General features: G+C 37.6%; 1 protein-coding gene across 1 annotated transcript in view; it reads right to left on the bottom strand.

Moving 5' to 3' along the window:
- Positions 1–9,990: 9,990 nt before the first annotated feature.
- NDUFS4 (NADH:ubiquinone oxidoreductase subunit S4) overlaps positions 9,991–16,834 on the bottom strand; it is a 163,455-nt gene continuing 156,611 nt past the window's right edge. Inside the window, exon 5 of the mRNA XM_007951533.2 lies at positions 9,991–10,094. Within this exon, the coding sequence (XP_007949724.1) occupies positions 9,991–10,094 (104 nt within the window). The remainder of the gene's footprint in view (positions 10,095–16,834) is intronic.

Raw genomic sequence — 16,834 nt, 5'->3', positions numbered from 1 at the left:
ATGGATATTATCCTATCACTGACAGCACTGTACTTCAGGACAGATCTTGAAATGTACTTTGGATGATGAATGCCATGCCATTCCTCTTCAAACTGTCATTCCCAGCATAGTAGGTCAGGTGGTTATCTGATTCAAAATGGCCAAAATCAGTCCATTTCAGCTCATTAATGCCTAGGATATCAAACTTTATGCATTCTATTTCATTTTTGACAGCTTCCAATTTTCCTAAATTCATTACTTCATACATTCCATGTTCCTATTATTAATGGATATTTGCAGCCATTTCTCCTCAATTTGAGTCATGCCATGTCAGCAAATGGGGTCTCAAAAGCTTTCCTTTATCCATATCAGTAAAGTTGGTCCTACTTTAATGATACAGCTCTTTCCCAGTTGTATTTTGAAAGCCTTCTGACCTAAGAGGCTCGTGTTCCTGCACTGTATCGGGTAATGTTTCTGGGCTGTTCATAAAGTTGTGCAGTAATGTATCAGTTTCTCTGCTATTCATAAGGTTTTCCTTGACCAATTATTTGAGAAGTGGATAGCCTCTTCCTTCTTTATACTTTGTCTGTAAACTGCATCGAAACCTGTGCACCTTGTGCAACCCTGCCAGCTCTTGAAACACCAGTGGCACAGCCTTAAGCCTCATAGCAAATGCAAGCCACAAGAGAAAGACAAACTGACAGATTAAGTTTCTCTCACTTAGCTGTTCAAAATCTCTCTGCCCTCCCCTTACCTTGACCCATCTGCTGCTCTGCTGTCATCCCCTCAGGCTTCTCTTTCTCCCACTTTCCTGGCTGGTGGGGGTTGGGCCTGGGACCCTCCCCTTACCTAGAACCTGGTTGTTGCTCTGCTGTTGTCTCCTCTGGCTTCTCTTTCCTCCGCTTTCCTGTCTGATGGTAGTAGGGCCTGGGTCGCTCCCCTTACCTGGATCCCTGGCTGCTGCTCTGCTCTGTCATCCTCTCTGGCTTCTCTTTCCTCCACTTTCCTGGCTGGAAATGAGGCTACTGAAAATACCATGGCTTGAGGCAAGTGTACTTTAGTCCTCAAAGTGACATCTTTGCTTTTTTTTAAAAGCATTTTCAAGAGGTCTTTTGCAGCAGATTTGCCCAATGCAACCCATCATTTGAATTCTTGATTGCACTTATTGTGGATCCAAGAAAAATGAAGTCCTTGAATCATTCAATCTTTTCTGTTTATCATAATGTTGCTTATTGGTCCAGTTGTGAGGAATTTTGTTTTATGTTAGGGAGTAAATCCATACTGAAGGGTAGAATTTTTGATCTTCATCAGTAAGTGCTTCACATACTTTTCATTCTACAAACAAGGTTGTCATCTTCATATTGCAGGATGTTAATGAATCTTCCACCAATCGTTATGCCATGTTTTTCTTCATATATTCCAGATTCTCAGATTATTTGCTCAGCAGGATACAACCCTAATGCCCACCTTTCCTGATTTTAACCCATGAAACATCCCCTCGTTCTATGTGAACAACTAACTGCCTCTTGGTCTATGTACATGTTTTACACGAGCACAATTAAGAAAAGGATAAAAATCTATTACAACACATCATTATTAGCAATGTACCACTGCTGGCAGGGCTCTGTTCAGTATCATGTTGAAGTCAGCACTGTGTGCTTCCTAGGATAATGAAGTCTCCCGGATTTGTTCTTATTCTTGCCCTGATAATTGGAGACAATGAAGCTTCTCATCTCTTTCCAAGAGGGGCTGAACATTCCAGCATTGTTCCTGTAGCTAAGAACCACACTAACTGGAGTCTGAAGAACAGATATAATAATCTGTATTTTTTTGGTGACCATTTAAATAAAAATTCATTCATTTTTTTTTTTCGATTTGTGATTTAATCATCACTGCCAATGTATGTTTAAGATTTATCTTCCAAAGAAAATCTTAGAAATCCAATCTGTAATAATTCTAATTACCGTTTTTTATAAAGTTTCTACTGGCCTATTTTTTAAGAAGTGGAAGGCCCCCATCCAGCTTCCCATTTTTAGTCTGTTAGTTTGGCTGAAACCTGGCCATGATGGACAGAACCTGCTAGTGTTTGAAATACCGGTGGCATAGCTTCCAGTCTCACAGCAACACGCAAGCCATCACTGTATGGCAAGATGATAAACGAGTGGTGGAAAGTCTGAGTTGCACTGAAGGAACTGGCCAAAAAGAAGGCTGCAAGAATTGACAGAATACCCATCAAGATGTTTCAATAAATGGATGCAGCACTGGAGGCACTTACTTATTTACACCAAGAAATTTGGAAGGCAGCTAGCTAGCCGACTGACTGGAAGAGGTTGATATTTGTGCCCATTCCAAAGAGAGGTGATCCAAGAGAACATGGAAATTATTGAACAGTATCATTAATATCATATGCAAATGAAATTATGTGAAAGATAATTTAAAAATGGTTGCAGCACTGTATTGACAGGGAACTTCCAGAAATTCAAGCTGGATTCACAAGAGGACATGGAACAAGGGACATCGCTGCTGACATCAGATGGATCTTTGCTAAAAGCACAATATACCAGAAACATATTTAGCTTTGTTTTCTTGACTACGCAAATACCTTTGTGTGGATCACAACAAATTACAGATAATAGTATAAAGAATGGGAACTCTAGAACACTTAATAGTGCTTATGTGGAACCAGTACATAGCCCAGGAGACTGTCGTTCAAACAGAAAAAGGGGGTACTGAATGGTTTAAAATCAGGAGCAGCATGTATCAGGGCTGTATCCTTTCCCCATACTTACTCAATCTGTATGATGAGCAAATAATCCAAGAAGCTGGACTCTATGAAGAAAAATGTGGCATCAGAATTGGAGGAAGAATCATTTACAGCTTGCAATATGCAGATGACCCAACCTTGCTTGCTGAAAGTTAAGATGACTTGAAGCATTTACTGATGAAGATCAAAGACTATCATCTTCAGTATGGATCATACCTTAACATTAAGAAAACAAAAATCCTCACAACTGGACCAGTAATCAACATCATGATAAATGTAGAAAAGATTAAAGCTGTCAGGGATTGATTTCATTTTACTTGGATCCACAATCAACACCCGTGGAAGCGGAAGTCAAGAAATTAGACATCATTTTGCACTGGACAGATCTGTGGCAAAAGATCTCTTTAAAGTGTTAAAAAGCAAAGATGTCACTTTCAAGATGAAGGTAATCTAACCCAAGTCATGGTATTTTCAATTGCCTCATACGCTTGTAAACACAATGAATTAGGAAGACTAAAGAAGAGTTGATGCCTTTGGTGTTGCCAAAAAATCCTGAAAATACTAGGGACTGCCAGAGGAACAAATGCATCTATCCTGGAAGAAGTGCAGCCAGAATGCTCCTTGGAAGTGAGAAAGGCTAGACTCTGGCTCAGCTAGTTAGGTCATATTGTTAGAAGAGACCATTTTCTGGAGGATATCATGCTTGGTAAGGTAGAGAGGGTCAGCAAAAAAGGAGAAGACCCGCAATAAGAGAGACAAAGTGGCTGCCATGATGGGTTCAAGTACAGCAAGAATTGTGAGGATTGCACATGAGCAGGCAGTGTTTTATTCTATTGTACATAGGGTCACTGTGATTTGGAGTTGACTCACTGGCACCTAACAACAACAATCCTTTCTTTATTCAGTTGCTGAGAATTTACAGGTTATTTTTTTAATTAAGAGGAAACACATGATTGTTTCCTAAAAAACAGCCAACCTGGATTCCTAAAATAAAAAAATATATATGTATGTATCATTTAAAAATAACTCAAATATTCAGTGTAAATTTTAGATTATTGCAAACAACATCAACTCAAACAGCTATTACAAAGGGTCCCAATAAACATACTGTAATAGTTTCCAGGGCATATTAGCTGAAAGTCAGAAGAGAGTGGGACATACCAGCTTTAGCCTGTATTTAGAGTCATTTTAACCATCAAAACCAACTAATATTTACTGAGCTTACCTATGAGTGAGCTTTTGTGAAAGACACAACTGGTTGAAGAGGTAACAGTTATATTAGTTATAGTGGTAAGAATATTAAAAACCTGGAAAATAATCTAAATGTTGAAAAATAGGTTAAACTGGCTAGCCATTAAATACCATGTTATAGAAAAATGTTATGAGAAAATGGGCTGTATTGAGAAGAGTATTGTATATTAGTGCTATATTGTTTTAAAAAGAATCTAGATGTACAATGTTACTGCAATTTTATTTTATAAATGCAAAAAGAAATATGGAAGAATAGAAAAAAATACCAGAAACAAATATAGAAAGATATATGTATAAAATTATTATTCTGGAGTAGAATTTATCATTTTTATTTACTTGTGATTTTCTCTATCACATAGTTTTGCAACACTGTTATAATGAGAGAGGAAATATTTTAAAGAAATAACAACATAATTAGCAACTTTTTTTTCCGGTTAGCACTGAGTTGATTCTGACTCATGGTGACCCCATATGTGTCACAGTAGAACTGCACTCCATAGGGTTTTAATAGCTTATTTTTTGGAAGTAGATCACCAGGTCATTCTTGTGAGGCAACTCTGGGTAGATTCAAACCGCCTACAGCAGTCCAACAGCATCATCCAGGAACTCCTTAACAATAACACAAAAAACCAAGCCCATATCTGTTGAGTTGATTCTGACTCATGGTGATCCTACATGTTACAGAGTATAGCTGCTCCACAGGGCTTTCTTGGCTAGTCTTTATGACAGCTGATTACCAAGTCCTCCTTCTGTGTTGCTGGTGTGTGGGTCTGAATTAACATCATTTCAGTTAATAGTCTACTGCAAACTGTTTGTGCCATTCACGATCTTTTAAATTAACAATATAAGCCAGTATATGCCAACCACCAAACAGTCTCAAGAGTAAGTTCTGTAAGACCAGCTACACAAGCCTGTAGTGCTACAGATGTCTTCCTAAAAGAGACTGAACTATGACACAATGTACTTACTGCATAGTGTCTTTTCTGGTTACCTAGTGCCGCTCTGACAGGAACATACCACAAATAGGGTGGCTTTAACAAATAGGAGTTTATTCTTTTACAGTTTGGAGGCTTTAAGTCCGAATTCAAAGTGTCAGGCTCTCGGGGCTGGGTGAAAGCCCCTCAACCTTGGGCTTCAGCTCTGTCTCCTGTTCCTGGCCCACTGAAGCTAGAGGCTTTTTTTCACTCAGACAGCTGCTGGCTGCTGAGGCTGACAAACCCAAGGTTTACAAATAAAAAGGCACAGTCCCAATGTTACCAAACAACACGGCAGGCCACTAATTTAAGTCCACTGAAAGTCCCAAGATCGGCAGAGCATGGCAAGCTGTTAAACAATGACTCAACTAAATGCAGGGTTCAAACGTGCCATAAAACTAGAGAACATTCCCAAAGCTACTTCTTATGTACGGGAAGCAGAACATATCCCTAAAGCAGCTACTTAGCTGCTTGTGGTAGATCCCACCATGGAACTGATTGCCAGTCTCATCATAGGGAATAACTACCACCAGCTGCCCAGCCACTCAACCAGGCCCAGCCAAGCTGACACAAATCCTTAACTATCACAGTATCTTATACACAGCACCATATATGCTGAATAAATAATTCAGTAATTGGTTGTTTGGGCAAAGGAAAGTAAAGGAAGAAAAACCATGGGCTTGGTACTGTTAAGCATCTCACTTAGGTTACAGCATTTATTCTTCACCAACTTCATTAGGTGTTGTTAGGTGCCGTTGAGTCAACTGTGACTCACAGTGACCCTATGTGCAACAGAACAAAACACGGCCTGGTTTTGTGCCATCTTCACAGTCCTTGCTATACGTGAGCCTATCATTGCAGCCAGTGTCAATCCATCTTGGTGAGTCTTTCCCTTTATCCCAAGCCCTGTACTTCACCAAGCATGATGTACTTCTCCAGGAAATGGTCCCTTCTGACCAGATGACCAAAGTAGGCAAGACGAAGTCTGGCCATTCTCACTTCCAAGGAGCACTCAGGCTGCACTTCTTCCAGTACTATTTTGTTCACTCCTCTGGCAGTCCATGAAATTTTCAGTATTCATCATCAATAAACCAAAAAAAACGAACTTACTGCCATCAAGTTGATCCCAACTCACAGCAACCCCCTTGCTGAGGTGGTATCACTAAGGAAGTAGATCATCCAGTCTTCTCTCCATCGATACTACAATTGAAAAACATCAACTCTACTTTGGTCTTCCTTTTTCTTTGACCAGCTTTCATATACATAAGAGGGGATTGAAAATGCTACGGCTTTGGTGAGGCACACCTTAGTCTTCAAAGTGACATCTTTGCAATTTAACACTTTAAGAGAACTTTTGCAGATGTGCCCAGGGCAATATGTTGTCTGCTTTCTTGACTGCTGCTTCCATGAGTATTGACTGTGGATCCAAGTAAAATGAAATCCCTGGCAACTTCAGTCTTTTCAGCATTTACCATGATGCTGCTTTTTGATCCATTTGTGAGTATTAAAGAAATTTTATTATCTTGACAAGGATCTCTTAGCTAGTGGGTATCTGAAGCAGAATTCAAAGCCAAGTAGTATAACTCAACCTTTTCACATACTCTAACCCATTGTCATCGAGTCAGTACTGACTCATAGTGCCCCTACAGGACAGAGTAGAGCTGTCCCATAGGGTTTCCAAGGCTGTAAATCTTTACAGAAGCAGACCACCTCATCTTCCTGTGGAGTGGCTGATGGGTTCAAACCATCTACCTTTTGGTTAGCAGCAAGTATTTAACCAATGCACTACCAGGACTCCTGTTTTATGATTAGAAAGTTCACAACAGAGGATTCCTTAGCATTAATCAGAGATTATAAAAATGAGTCTCTTAGATTATTTTCTTTCTTCTTGGGTCTGTCATACTTACCTTCAAATATCCAGAGGGGAAAGAAATCTATTCAAAAACCTCAAAAGGGCCCCTTTATGCTAGTAGTATAGAAATAAATCAAGTTATAAATTATACTAAATGTAAACATAAAAGCCACTGCATCTACAACTTCTATAGAAAAATGAGAGAAATGGAAACAACTCAGAAGCAGTGGGGCATTGACTTGTTAATATATAATTAAGTACCAGATATTACAAGGGAGCTCTGGTGGCATAGTGCCTAAGGCATTTGACTGCTAACCAGAAGGCTGGCAGATCAACCCCCCAGCCACTCCTTGGAAGGAAGGTTGGGCAATCTACTTCCGTAGTGATACTGCTTCAGAAACTCAAGGAGGGGTCACTATGAGTCGGATCTGACTCAATGGCAGCAAGTTTGGTATTTTTTAGATACTACAAAGAAAAAGAAAAAGAACAACAATAACAATACTGAATTTTTAAATTAATGTATGTGTTCTATTAGCGTAACAAAAATAAAAATGAGTGTTATATTTTATATTAAAAACCAATGTTAAAATGGAATGCTAAATCACTTTTTGAAGAGTTTGGTTTTTGGTTTAAAACAAAAAAGCTCAAATAAAAATATAAATAAATAAAGTATCTTTCCCTGCTTCCCAGTCAGTGATAAACAGTACAATCATTGTTAACAGATTCTTATATGTCTTTCCCAAAACATTCCAGGTATATATATACACCCCTACCCCCTGATCCACTCACTGCCATTGAGTCAATTCGACTCACAGTGACCCTTCTGAGGGGTTTCTGAGGCTGTATCTCTACGGAAGCAGATTGTCTAATCTTCCTTCTGAGGAGTGCCACCAGAGCTACCCCCGCTCCCCAGATACTATCTATTAATTCTTGCCTTCTTTTCACTTTTTACTATATCCTGAACATCATTCCAAATCAATTTGTACACATACTTCTTTTTTAATAGCTGTATAATACATTATTTATCTGTTCCTATTTTAATAAACCTTTATATTGTTTCAACTAAATAGCTATTAGAAATAATTCTGTAATGAATACGTTTATTCATTTATGTATATCCATTGACTATTTGCCTAGAGGGAGCTCTGGTGGGCATAGTGCCTAAGGCATCTGACTGCTAACCACAGGCTGGCGGTTCAAACCCACCAGCCACTCCTTGGAAGGACAACTGGGCAATCTACTTCTGTAGAGATACCGCCTTGGAAACTCAAGGAGGAGTTGCTATGAGTAGGAATTGACTTCAGGGCAGTGTGTTTTTTTTTTTTTTTTTTTGGTTTTTCTTTGCCTAGAAGGGGAGTTTTTAGATTTAAATGGAATTTACAATTAACATTTTGAAATATATTGCTTATACACTCTCCAAAACAAGATTGTACAAGTTTATACTCTGATGTATTTTCTTTAATTTTGAATTGGGTTAGATTAATGTACTTGCCAAAGGGGCAGGGAGGCTGCATCTTCTGACCTCCTCTAGCCCCATAAGAGGAAGACAGAATCACCATCAGTAGCCCACGGCCTATCCCTGCTAGGCCAGACATGCCACTTCCCTCCAGCCCTTTCACCAACCCTGGCATCAACCGTTCCTCCTACAGCACCCACTACCTCTCTGCTGGGTTTGATAATTCGCTGCAGTGGCCACACAGAACTCACAGATTGTGGAGTTTATTAGGGAAACACCAGGCTACTATTCAAATTCAGGAACAACGCTCAGTCTCTCTCAGTTCGCTATCTCTCAGCCAACAGTCTCTCTCAGTCTCTCTCCTAGCAGTTCATGTCTCTCAGTATCTCTCTTTTAGCAATGCATCTTTCGGTGTCTCTTTCTCAGTAGTGTATATCTCTCAGGAGCGTGTTTCTCTCAGCAGTACAGCTTTCTCAGCCAGCAGTCAGAGAAGACTTTTTCTGGCTCTAGGAGGGCTCCTTCTGAGTCTGGCAGAGTGGCCAACTAACCAATCCTAAAATCAAAATTCTAAATACCTGAGAGAAAGCCAATTTTCCAGAACACTGCTTCATGCCACTCAAAACAGAAGTATCCCAGGTGGATAACTTTTACAATCAGGAGCTCCTCAGTTGCTCATGGCAAATTCCACCATGGAGTTTACAAAGACTTATGGCTAGAAAAGCCATACCAGGTAATTTACTACACTGCAGTACTATTAGTATTTTCAGGAAATGCATATATGAGAAATGTATATTTATGATTTTTTGAAACATCACTGAACACATCAGCAAGCCAAGAAATCATATGCCATTAATCAACTCTATTTCGTTATCATTAAAATGATTAAGAGTATAGACTTTGAAGACAGAGACTTAGGTTCAAGTCCCAACTCTGGCATTGAGGAGCTCTGTGATCCTGACCAAGTTATTTAATTCCTCTAGCCTTGATTTACATATTTTTAAAATAGAGAAAATAATCATGGTGCCTACCTAATAGGGTTACTGTACGAATTAGTATATAAAGTGTTAACTGAAGAGTCTCACATAAGTATATACTCATACAGTATGATCTGTTGACTAACAAACAAAAGCATATAACTACTTATATTTCCAGAAAACAACATTAACACCAAAAATCCCCATCAATGAATGAATTTTCATTCTAAGTCTCTTCAGTTTCATAATATAAAATATTCACCTCAACGCCTCACCATCATGAAGTGTTGATGTGTGGATTGAAGTTAGTATGGAACACAATTCATTCAGATCCAAAGTACCTTAGAGAATATAAAGTTCTAATTAAACAAAAAGGTTTATCAGATTATAATGTTATCATGTACTTCTCTACTTCTAGTAAAACAAAAGAATTTCAAGATAGTATTTTCATAATGTTGGCTGGCAATTTATAAATACTATTTCAAGCATTCCTTTTAATAGATTCTAAGTACCAAAATTTCCTAGCAGTATGAGCACCTCACATCTACACTATATGCAAGAAATTTTTAACATGTTCATTCAATTTGAGACATTAAAAAAACATTTTAGACACCAAAAATGTATCTGTAGTTTAAAGGTCAAATTTATTAGGAGATTAAGAGATGTATTATACACGGACTATAAATACTGCACAGCTGACTTTATTCACAGTCAAGTACAGATACACAGTCAGTGCTAACCTATTTTGTGGATACCCTTGTTCTTTTGTTCCAAGAAAAGTTTGCACCATAAGATTTGGACTTGGGTTTCGGAACCTTTCTCTCTTCAATGTCATAGCTCCATCCTGGAAAAGAAAACACAGCAACAGAATTAAAGAAGATACCTAAAGAACACAACAAACAGATGTTAACTCTGATAAACTTAAGAGTTCGCTTGTCTTCAGGAGTAAATGTCAACACATCTGAAATACAAATACTTATTTAGTAATTTACTCTCTTATAATCCTGTATGACAAGAGGGTACCAAACACTGCCTGAAGATGCTTTACTACATCTCAGATTAAAGCTATAACCCATAATTTGATTTCTCCTTGTTCAATTGCCAAAAATTTGAGACATCAAAAAAACAAACAGACACCAAAAATGGATCTGTAGTTTTAAGGTCAAATTTATTAGAAGATTATGATTTCTCCTTGTTCAATATTCCTTGTTCAATTGCCAAAAATTTGAGACATCAAAAAAACAAACAGACACCAAAAATGGATCTGTAGTTTTAAGGTCAAATTTATTAGAAGATTAAGATATGTATTATACACAGACTAAAAATACATGCAAAAATTTTCATTCTTCTTCGTGGTTTAAAAAGGAGCTCTGGTGGCCTAGTGGTTAAGGCATTTGGTTGCTAACCAAAATGTCAGCAGTTCAAACCCACCAGTCACTCCACAGGATAAAGGTGAGGCACTCTGTTTCCATAAAGATTTACAACCTTGGAAACCCTATGGGGCAGTTCTGCTCTGTCCTAAAGGGTGACTATGAGGCAGAATCAACTCACTGACAGTAGAAGTGGGATATGTTTAACATATGACTTCTTTTAGTAAGTATAGTGATGAGCACTAAACAGCGTAACCTGTCCTGACACTCTTCAAAAACCAGGTGCCTTTACAACACATTAGAATTCACCTGAAGTGACAGAGAAATACATGCACATACACATGTACATAGAATCAAAGAGTTGGTATGAACCACATGAGATTACCTGGTTTAGCCCTCTACACTGCGATAGGCTACTGATTAAATTTAAAGTTTTTCAACATTGTTTCAAGAGCTATCTTCATTAAAATCACATGGAAGTATCTGACAGGAATGCAAATTCTTAGGTCTCACCAAAGACCCACTGGATCAGAATTTTTGCTGGGACTTTTAAAGAATCTGCATTTTTAACTATTGTGCCCAGGAGATTTTTATGTAGACAAGTTTGAGAACCACTAGCCTCAACTGTCTATTCTCTTCTGAGAGTTTTTAATCTTTCCATAGACATTTTTAATATTCAATAATTTTTGAAACCTGGGTTTATTTATGACTATATCTTCTGCTTTAATTTAAATTCCATTTCTCTTCAGTTCTTCTCTGACATGGGGTACAACTGAATCAATATTTTCCTTCTTGAAAATATAAGCTAAGCTACCACTACAACTTGCACTTTTCTTTATAAGATCTATTTTCTTTATCATTCTTCTCTCTCAGGACTTTCTTCAAATAACTCATCTTGAAACACATGGACTTTCATGGCAGAATCATGCACTTGTACATAAAATGCCCCAATTGAATATTATATAGTCTAAATGAGTTTCTTGATCTTGACAGTTCTTGTGAATTTTAGTGTACTTTGGTGAAAACTTGTTGCCACAAAGTTGTCTCTAATACCTCTAGGCTAAAATTCAATTTTGCCACAAAAGTGAAGCCTACGGAACTCACAATATCAAAGTATTCTGCTATTATTTTTTTACTTCAGTGTCTGAAAAAGGAAGATGTCAGGTTAATTATATTTAATAGAATACTTCAATTTAATCTTTTAAATTATTTTACCCATAGAGTAGATGACATTTTCACTGTGGTTTAAAACTCCAATTATCTTCAATGAAAGACCATTTGCTATAAAGAAATGTGGAAGCAGGAAAGCAAATTAAAAAAAAAAAAAAAAGGTTTTTAAAATACAAATGAAACATCAGAATCCAGGACAGAAAGTATTGATTGGATTCACCTGCTCAACCTAATCTTACTTTCACAGAATAGAGAAAAATGTTCTGAGAACTTTCTTATCGATTCAAAAAAATTAGCAAAGCTGTATCTTACTTTAGGAGCTCTGGTGGCATAGTGCCTAAAGCATTTGACTGCTAACTAGAAGGCTGGTAGTTCAAACCCATCAGCCACTCCTCAAAAGGAAGGTCAGCCAATCTTGGCCATAGAGATACCGCCTCGGAAACCCAAGGAGGGGTTGCAATGAGTCAGATTCTGACTCCAGGGCAGTGCGTTTGGGTTTTTTTGGTATCTTACTTTCAGAAAACCTAAATTATATAAAATAAACATATTAAGAAGTAGTTATCTGCATTTCAAAACATTTTGGTAAAGGACATAATAATAGTACCTATTTCATAAAACTGTCATGATGATTAAACAAGTTAATTCACATAAAGTGCTTAGAAAGCACCTAACACTTAACAATCTTTTGTTGTGTTCTATGAGAAAGGCATTGTTTACATGAATGAACATTACCTCTTTTCCATAGCTGAGAAAGCTGAGGCATAGGGAAGATTACCAGCACAAGGTCACTCAGCTACGAAGGGACAGAATCAGAATTCAAACACAGATGATTCTGAAGCCCATGCCTTTAACTGCTATGCTATTTATAGTATCTATGTATGTAGGAGCTCTGGTAGCATAGTGCCTAAGGCACTTGACTGCTAACCACAAAGCTGGCGGTTCAAATCCACCAGCCACTCCTCAGAAACCCAAGGAGGAGTTGCTATGAGTTGGGTCCATTCAATGGCACACAGCAGCAACAACAACAAACCCAGTGGGGATTGCTATGAGTCAGAACTGACTCAGTGGCAGTGCTCTCTTGATCTCTATATAGTAGATTTAGTTTATAGTAAACACCAGTGGTAGATTACCTAATAAGCAAGATAATCAGGGGCTATGGCCTGGGCTTACTTGTGCTTATTTAGTAATCTGTAGTAAACCTGGTGAAAAACACATGAAACTATTCACTACAGATTAGTAAGTAAACACAAGTAAGCCCACACTTATCTTGCTTACTGGGTACTCTGTTCTTGTCAGGGATTTTAAATTTGAAAAGAAGCTTTGATTCTATAGGAAGGCTGGGAGAGAGACAGATGACAGCCATACCCAGAAGCAAAATCTTTGATGTGGTGAAAATATTACTATTAATTGCTTATTCTGTGTCAGGCCCTGTTTTAGGCACTGGAATTCAAATGGTGAATAAAACAAACGAAAGACTCCTGGACTTCTTGAGGTTAGTAGGGGGAAAAATTAATAAGCAAATAATGTATTAGGTATGACAACAGCAATAAAAAAGATTAAAAATCATATTATATGCAACTGACTACTAGGAGAAAACATTTTCAACAAGGCAGACAGGGAAGTGCTATTGATTCTAATGTTTGAGTAAAGAACTGAATGAGGTCAGGAAGTGAGTAATCTGGGAAAAGAACTTCCAGGCAAAGAGAACACCAAGTTCAAGAGTCATGAGGGTGCCTGGTACACCGGCTCTTTGCTAAGTGCTTTAAAAGTACTCTTTTGAGTTTATAGGTTGTTTGCCTTTATGAGGTAGGCATGCTATTCATCCTAACTTTACATTTATTTATAGGGAAAAATAAGGCATAGGAAGATAAACAAAAAGCTCCAAGTCACACAGCTAGTAAGAGGCAAAAGCAGGATGTTAACCTGGGTGGACTTTAAAGCTATGTACCTAAGAACCTCATAAATAAAAGTACATTTCTTTAAAAATATTCCCTAATTTCAATTTTTATCTATTTCACCTATTTCCTTTCAATCTGTGTGAATTTGTAACATTTTTTTCTTTTGTTTTTTAAAAAATATGTTGGAAAGATTGTTTTAAGAATCCCTGGAAAATAAGTCTCAGTTTCCCATATGTTCCATACCAACTGAGCAGGGAAGATATGGTTTCTAGTGCAGATTCGTTGACTGGTTATAATGATCACTGTCAAGTTACCCAAGACCTCCAGGATCTTTCCTGCCAACTGATGGGTGAGAGAACCCATGTTCCCTCCCCTAAGTGCCCTCTCCTCACAGCTCCCAACACACAATCTCCAGCCCAATAAAAATATTATAAGAAAAACAGAATAAGAAGTGAAACAGCACTTGGAAATATTTAGGAACAGGCACTGTACCCAAAAGCTTTCTGGGTGGTACAAGTGGTCTGCGACTCGTTCCTGAATGAAAGACTGATTATTTGAACCTACCCTAGTGGCACCACAGGACAAAAGGGGGATGATCTGCTTTTGTAAAGTTTGCAGCCAATAAAACCCTGTGGAGTTCTACTCTTACACACAGGGCCACTATGAGTTGGAATCAACTTAATGGCAAAGGGTTTGGATTTATTTACTTATTTTCCTTTTTTACTACACACAAACACATACCTGGTAATCACTCTCATTTACTCAGTTACCATGCCTTCAACTACCAGGGAGAGAAGGAATTTTTGTCTTACAGCTTCTAAACTCAGACATAGCTCTATTATCTGTTCTAGTTATGTAGTCTCAAAATGCTGTCAAGGTCACTGTAATTTGAGATGACTGGGGTTTTGAACAGATAAAAGAACAAGTGGTTTAGGTTTTCTCTTGGTAACTAAGGAGTGAGCTGGCTCCTGGGAATTGTGAGCCAGATTATAGTTGCTGTTACTGGTGATAACAACAATAAACAGAAGTATCATTATAGGGACTGGAATGTGGATGGGCAAAGCACCCTATGAAAAACAAATACACATGGGAGAAACCAGCATTCACTAACAGGATCCATGTCTACCATAACCACCACCCATGACTGTTACAATGTATAAGGAAAAGTTTCTGTCCCTTACATTTTTCTGTAGGAAACTTTGTTCCCAAAGGTGCACAAGCAACCATGCTTCTCTGATTAAGTAAAAGCAAAGAAGGGTATAAAAAAAGCTGATGACAATTCACAACAGAAACTTAACCTAAAGTCAGAGGCCAAAGATTTTCTACCTATCATTCAGAAAACTTTTCTACTATGTAGGGCTAATGTTATAATGGAAAATAACTATTTTGAGGAATATTGTTAAGAATTTAACCAAATTTCCAAGCACCCCTCCAAAGTGTTTACCTTAGAGTATCTTCATGAACAAATTCATTCATTCCATTACAATTCAATATTTTAAGCTACTGGACTAAACACAGTGCCTTTACCTAAAATAACTGTAGGAATGGCAATACTTGAAAGGACATTAAACCTTTGTCTTTAATGAGGTGTGTTATATGAATTATGCTCATCCTCATCTTTTCCACTTCCATTTGAAATCTGTTCCTAAAAAGAAAGAATACTATAACTTGCAGAAGATAAAATGAAGATATTTAAGAATGGCATCTTACATGTTAAAGGTTTTCATTTCTATAGAACGTCTTTTTCAATCCTAAAAATAAGTTCATTTGTTTTAAGGAAATAAACTTGTGTTTCTGAATGAGCTCAAGGAAGAGAAAACACCTGCACTCTTTCTCTAAAGAATACTTTACAAAAATCAAGGTGTAGTCTACATTGACAATGGTCCCATCTGTTGTCCTGTTAGGACACTGAAAACCAGTCCTTGCTCTTCCCAGCTGTGCAACAGAAGAAGATCAAAGCAACTGCATCCAAGGCAGCTGCCCGAGGGATGGGGTAAAAGCTCCCAGGGCTGCCGTGACTTCCCACTGTGGAGAACAGCCATATGGCATGGATTAGCCACAAATCCAACAACCAGCACCTAAAATGATGAGAAGCTGACTCCCTTTAGGGTTTCACACTGGAATGTTTTCACAAAGATATTTTGAATTTTAAGCCTCAATATCAGAGAAGTACTTCTAGCAAATGTTCTAGTAAATTTAAATGTGATCTGTAATATCCTATGCCCAATTCCTTTTTCAGAAATGTGCCAGTTTATTCTGTAAATCCCAGACTCTGATTGGGATATTCTATTTCCTATGATCTGAATGTTTGATGTAATCTTTCCAAATGCCACCAGGGGGAAAAAAAAACATGAACAAAACCAGACCACAGCAATTAACTTATGAATTCTATGTATGAGACAGAAAAAGAAAATCAAGTCCATTCATTTTTAATTACAGGCCATTTTATTTGTGGTTCATTACTGCAAAAACAGAGAAATAATCAACAGTGTTTTATTACTAATGAAATGTTTTACCTCTAATAACCTTGGTTCAAGTCCTCTAATAACCTAATCTCAAGCCCTTACTGACATTAGTTCAGAAGTGGACAGTTTAATGATTTTTCCTACTCTCCAGTTGTGTACAAAACAAGAACCAACACATAATTTGGCACAAACTGACATAACTGACAATTACTGCTAACCAAGGCATGGGATCAGAATAGCAAAGGCTTTGGGAGGCCAATGCCTGGCACATTGGTATTTGGACGGTTTCAAGATTCCTCACCAGGCTATGCCTGGCTGTAAGTTAAGACTTTTCACAGGACTTGAACCAAGGCTATTCTTCCATAAGCCTAAAATATAATCTAAAAGGAGAAAATGGGAAGAAGAAAATATTTTTTCAATTCATTTTTAATGTTCCTCTACTTTGAAAGTCACCAAGTATTTTATACACACACACACACACACATATACACATATGGAGGAGGCTCAGAATAATTTAAAAGCATCTTAGATCTTCTTTTAAAGAAGTGTCTTAGAGCAGAAATAACAGGATTTTGGATATGTTGGTAAAGCAATTTTTCCCCATCAAAATCATATTTAAACTAGCAAGTAAGATGAAAACATGAAGCGACTAAAATATATAATAACATCCTATACCTCTCA

Source organism: Orycteropus afer, unplaced genomic scaffold (genome assembly GCF_000298275.1).
Source record: "Orycteropus afer afer isolate SDZICR_OR568_19922 unplaced genomic scaffold, OryAfe1.0 scaffold00296, whole genome shotgun sequence".
Lineage (NCBI taxonomy): Eukaryota > Metazoa > Chordata > Mammalia > Tubulidentata > Orycteropodidae > Orycteropus > Orycteropus afer.
This window is presented reverse-complemented; position numbering and strand designations above follow the sequence as displayed.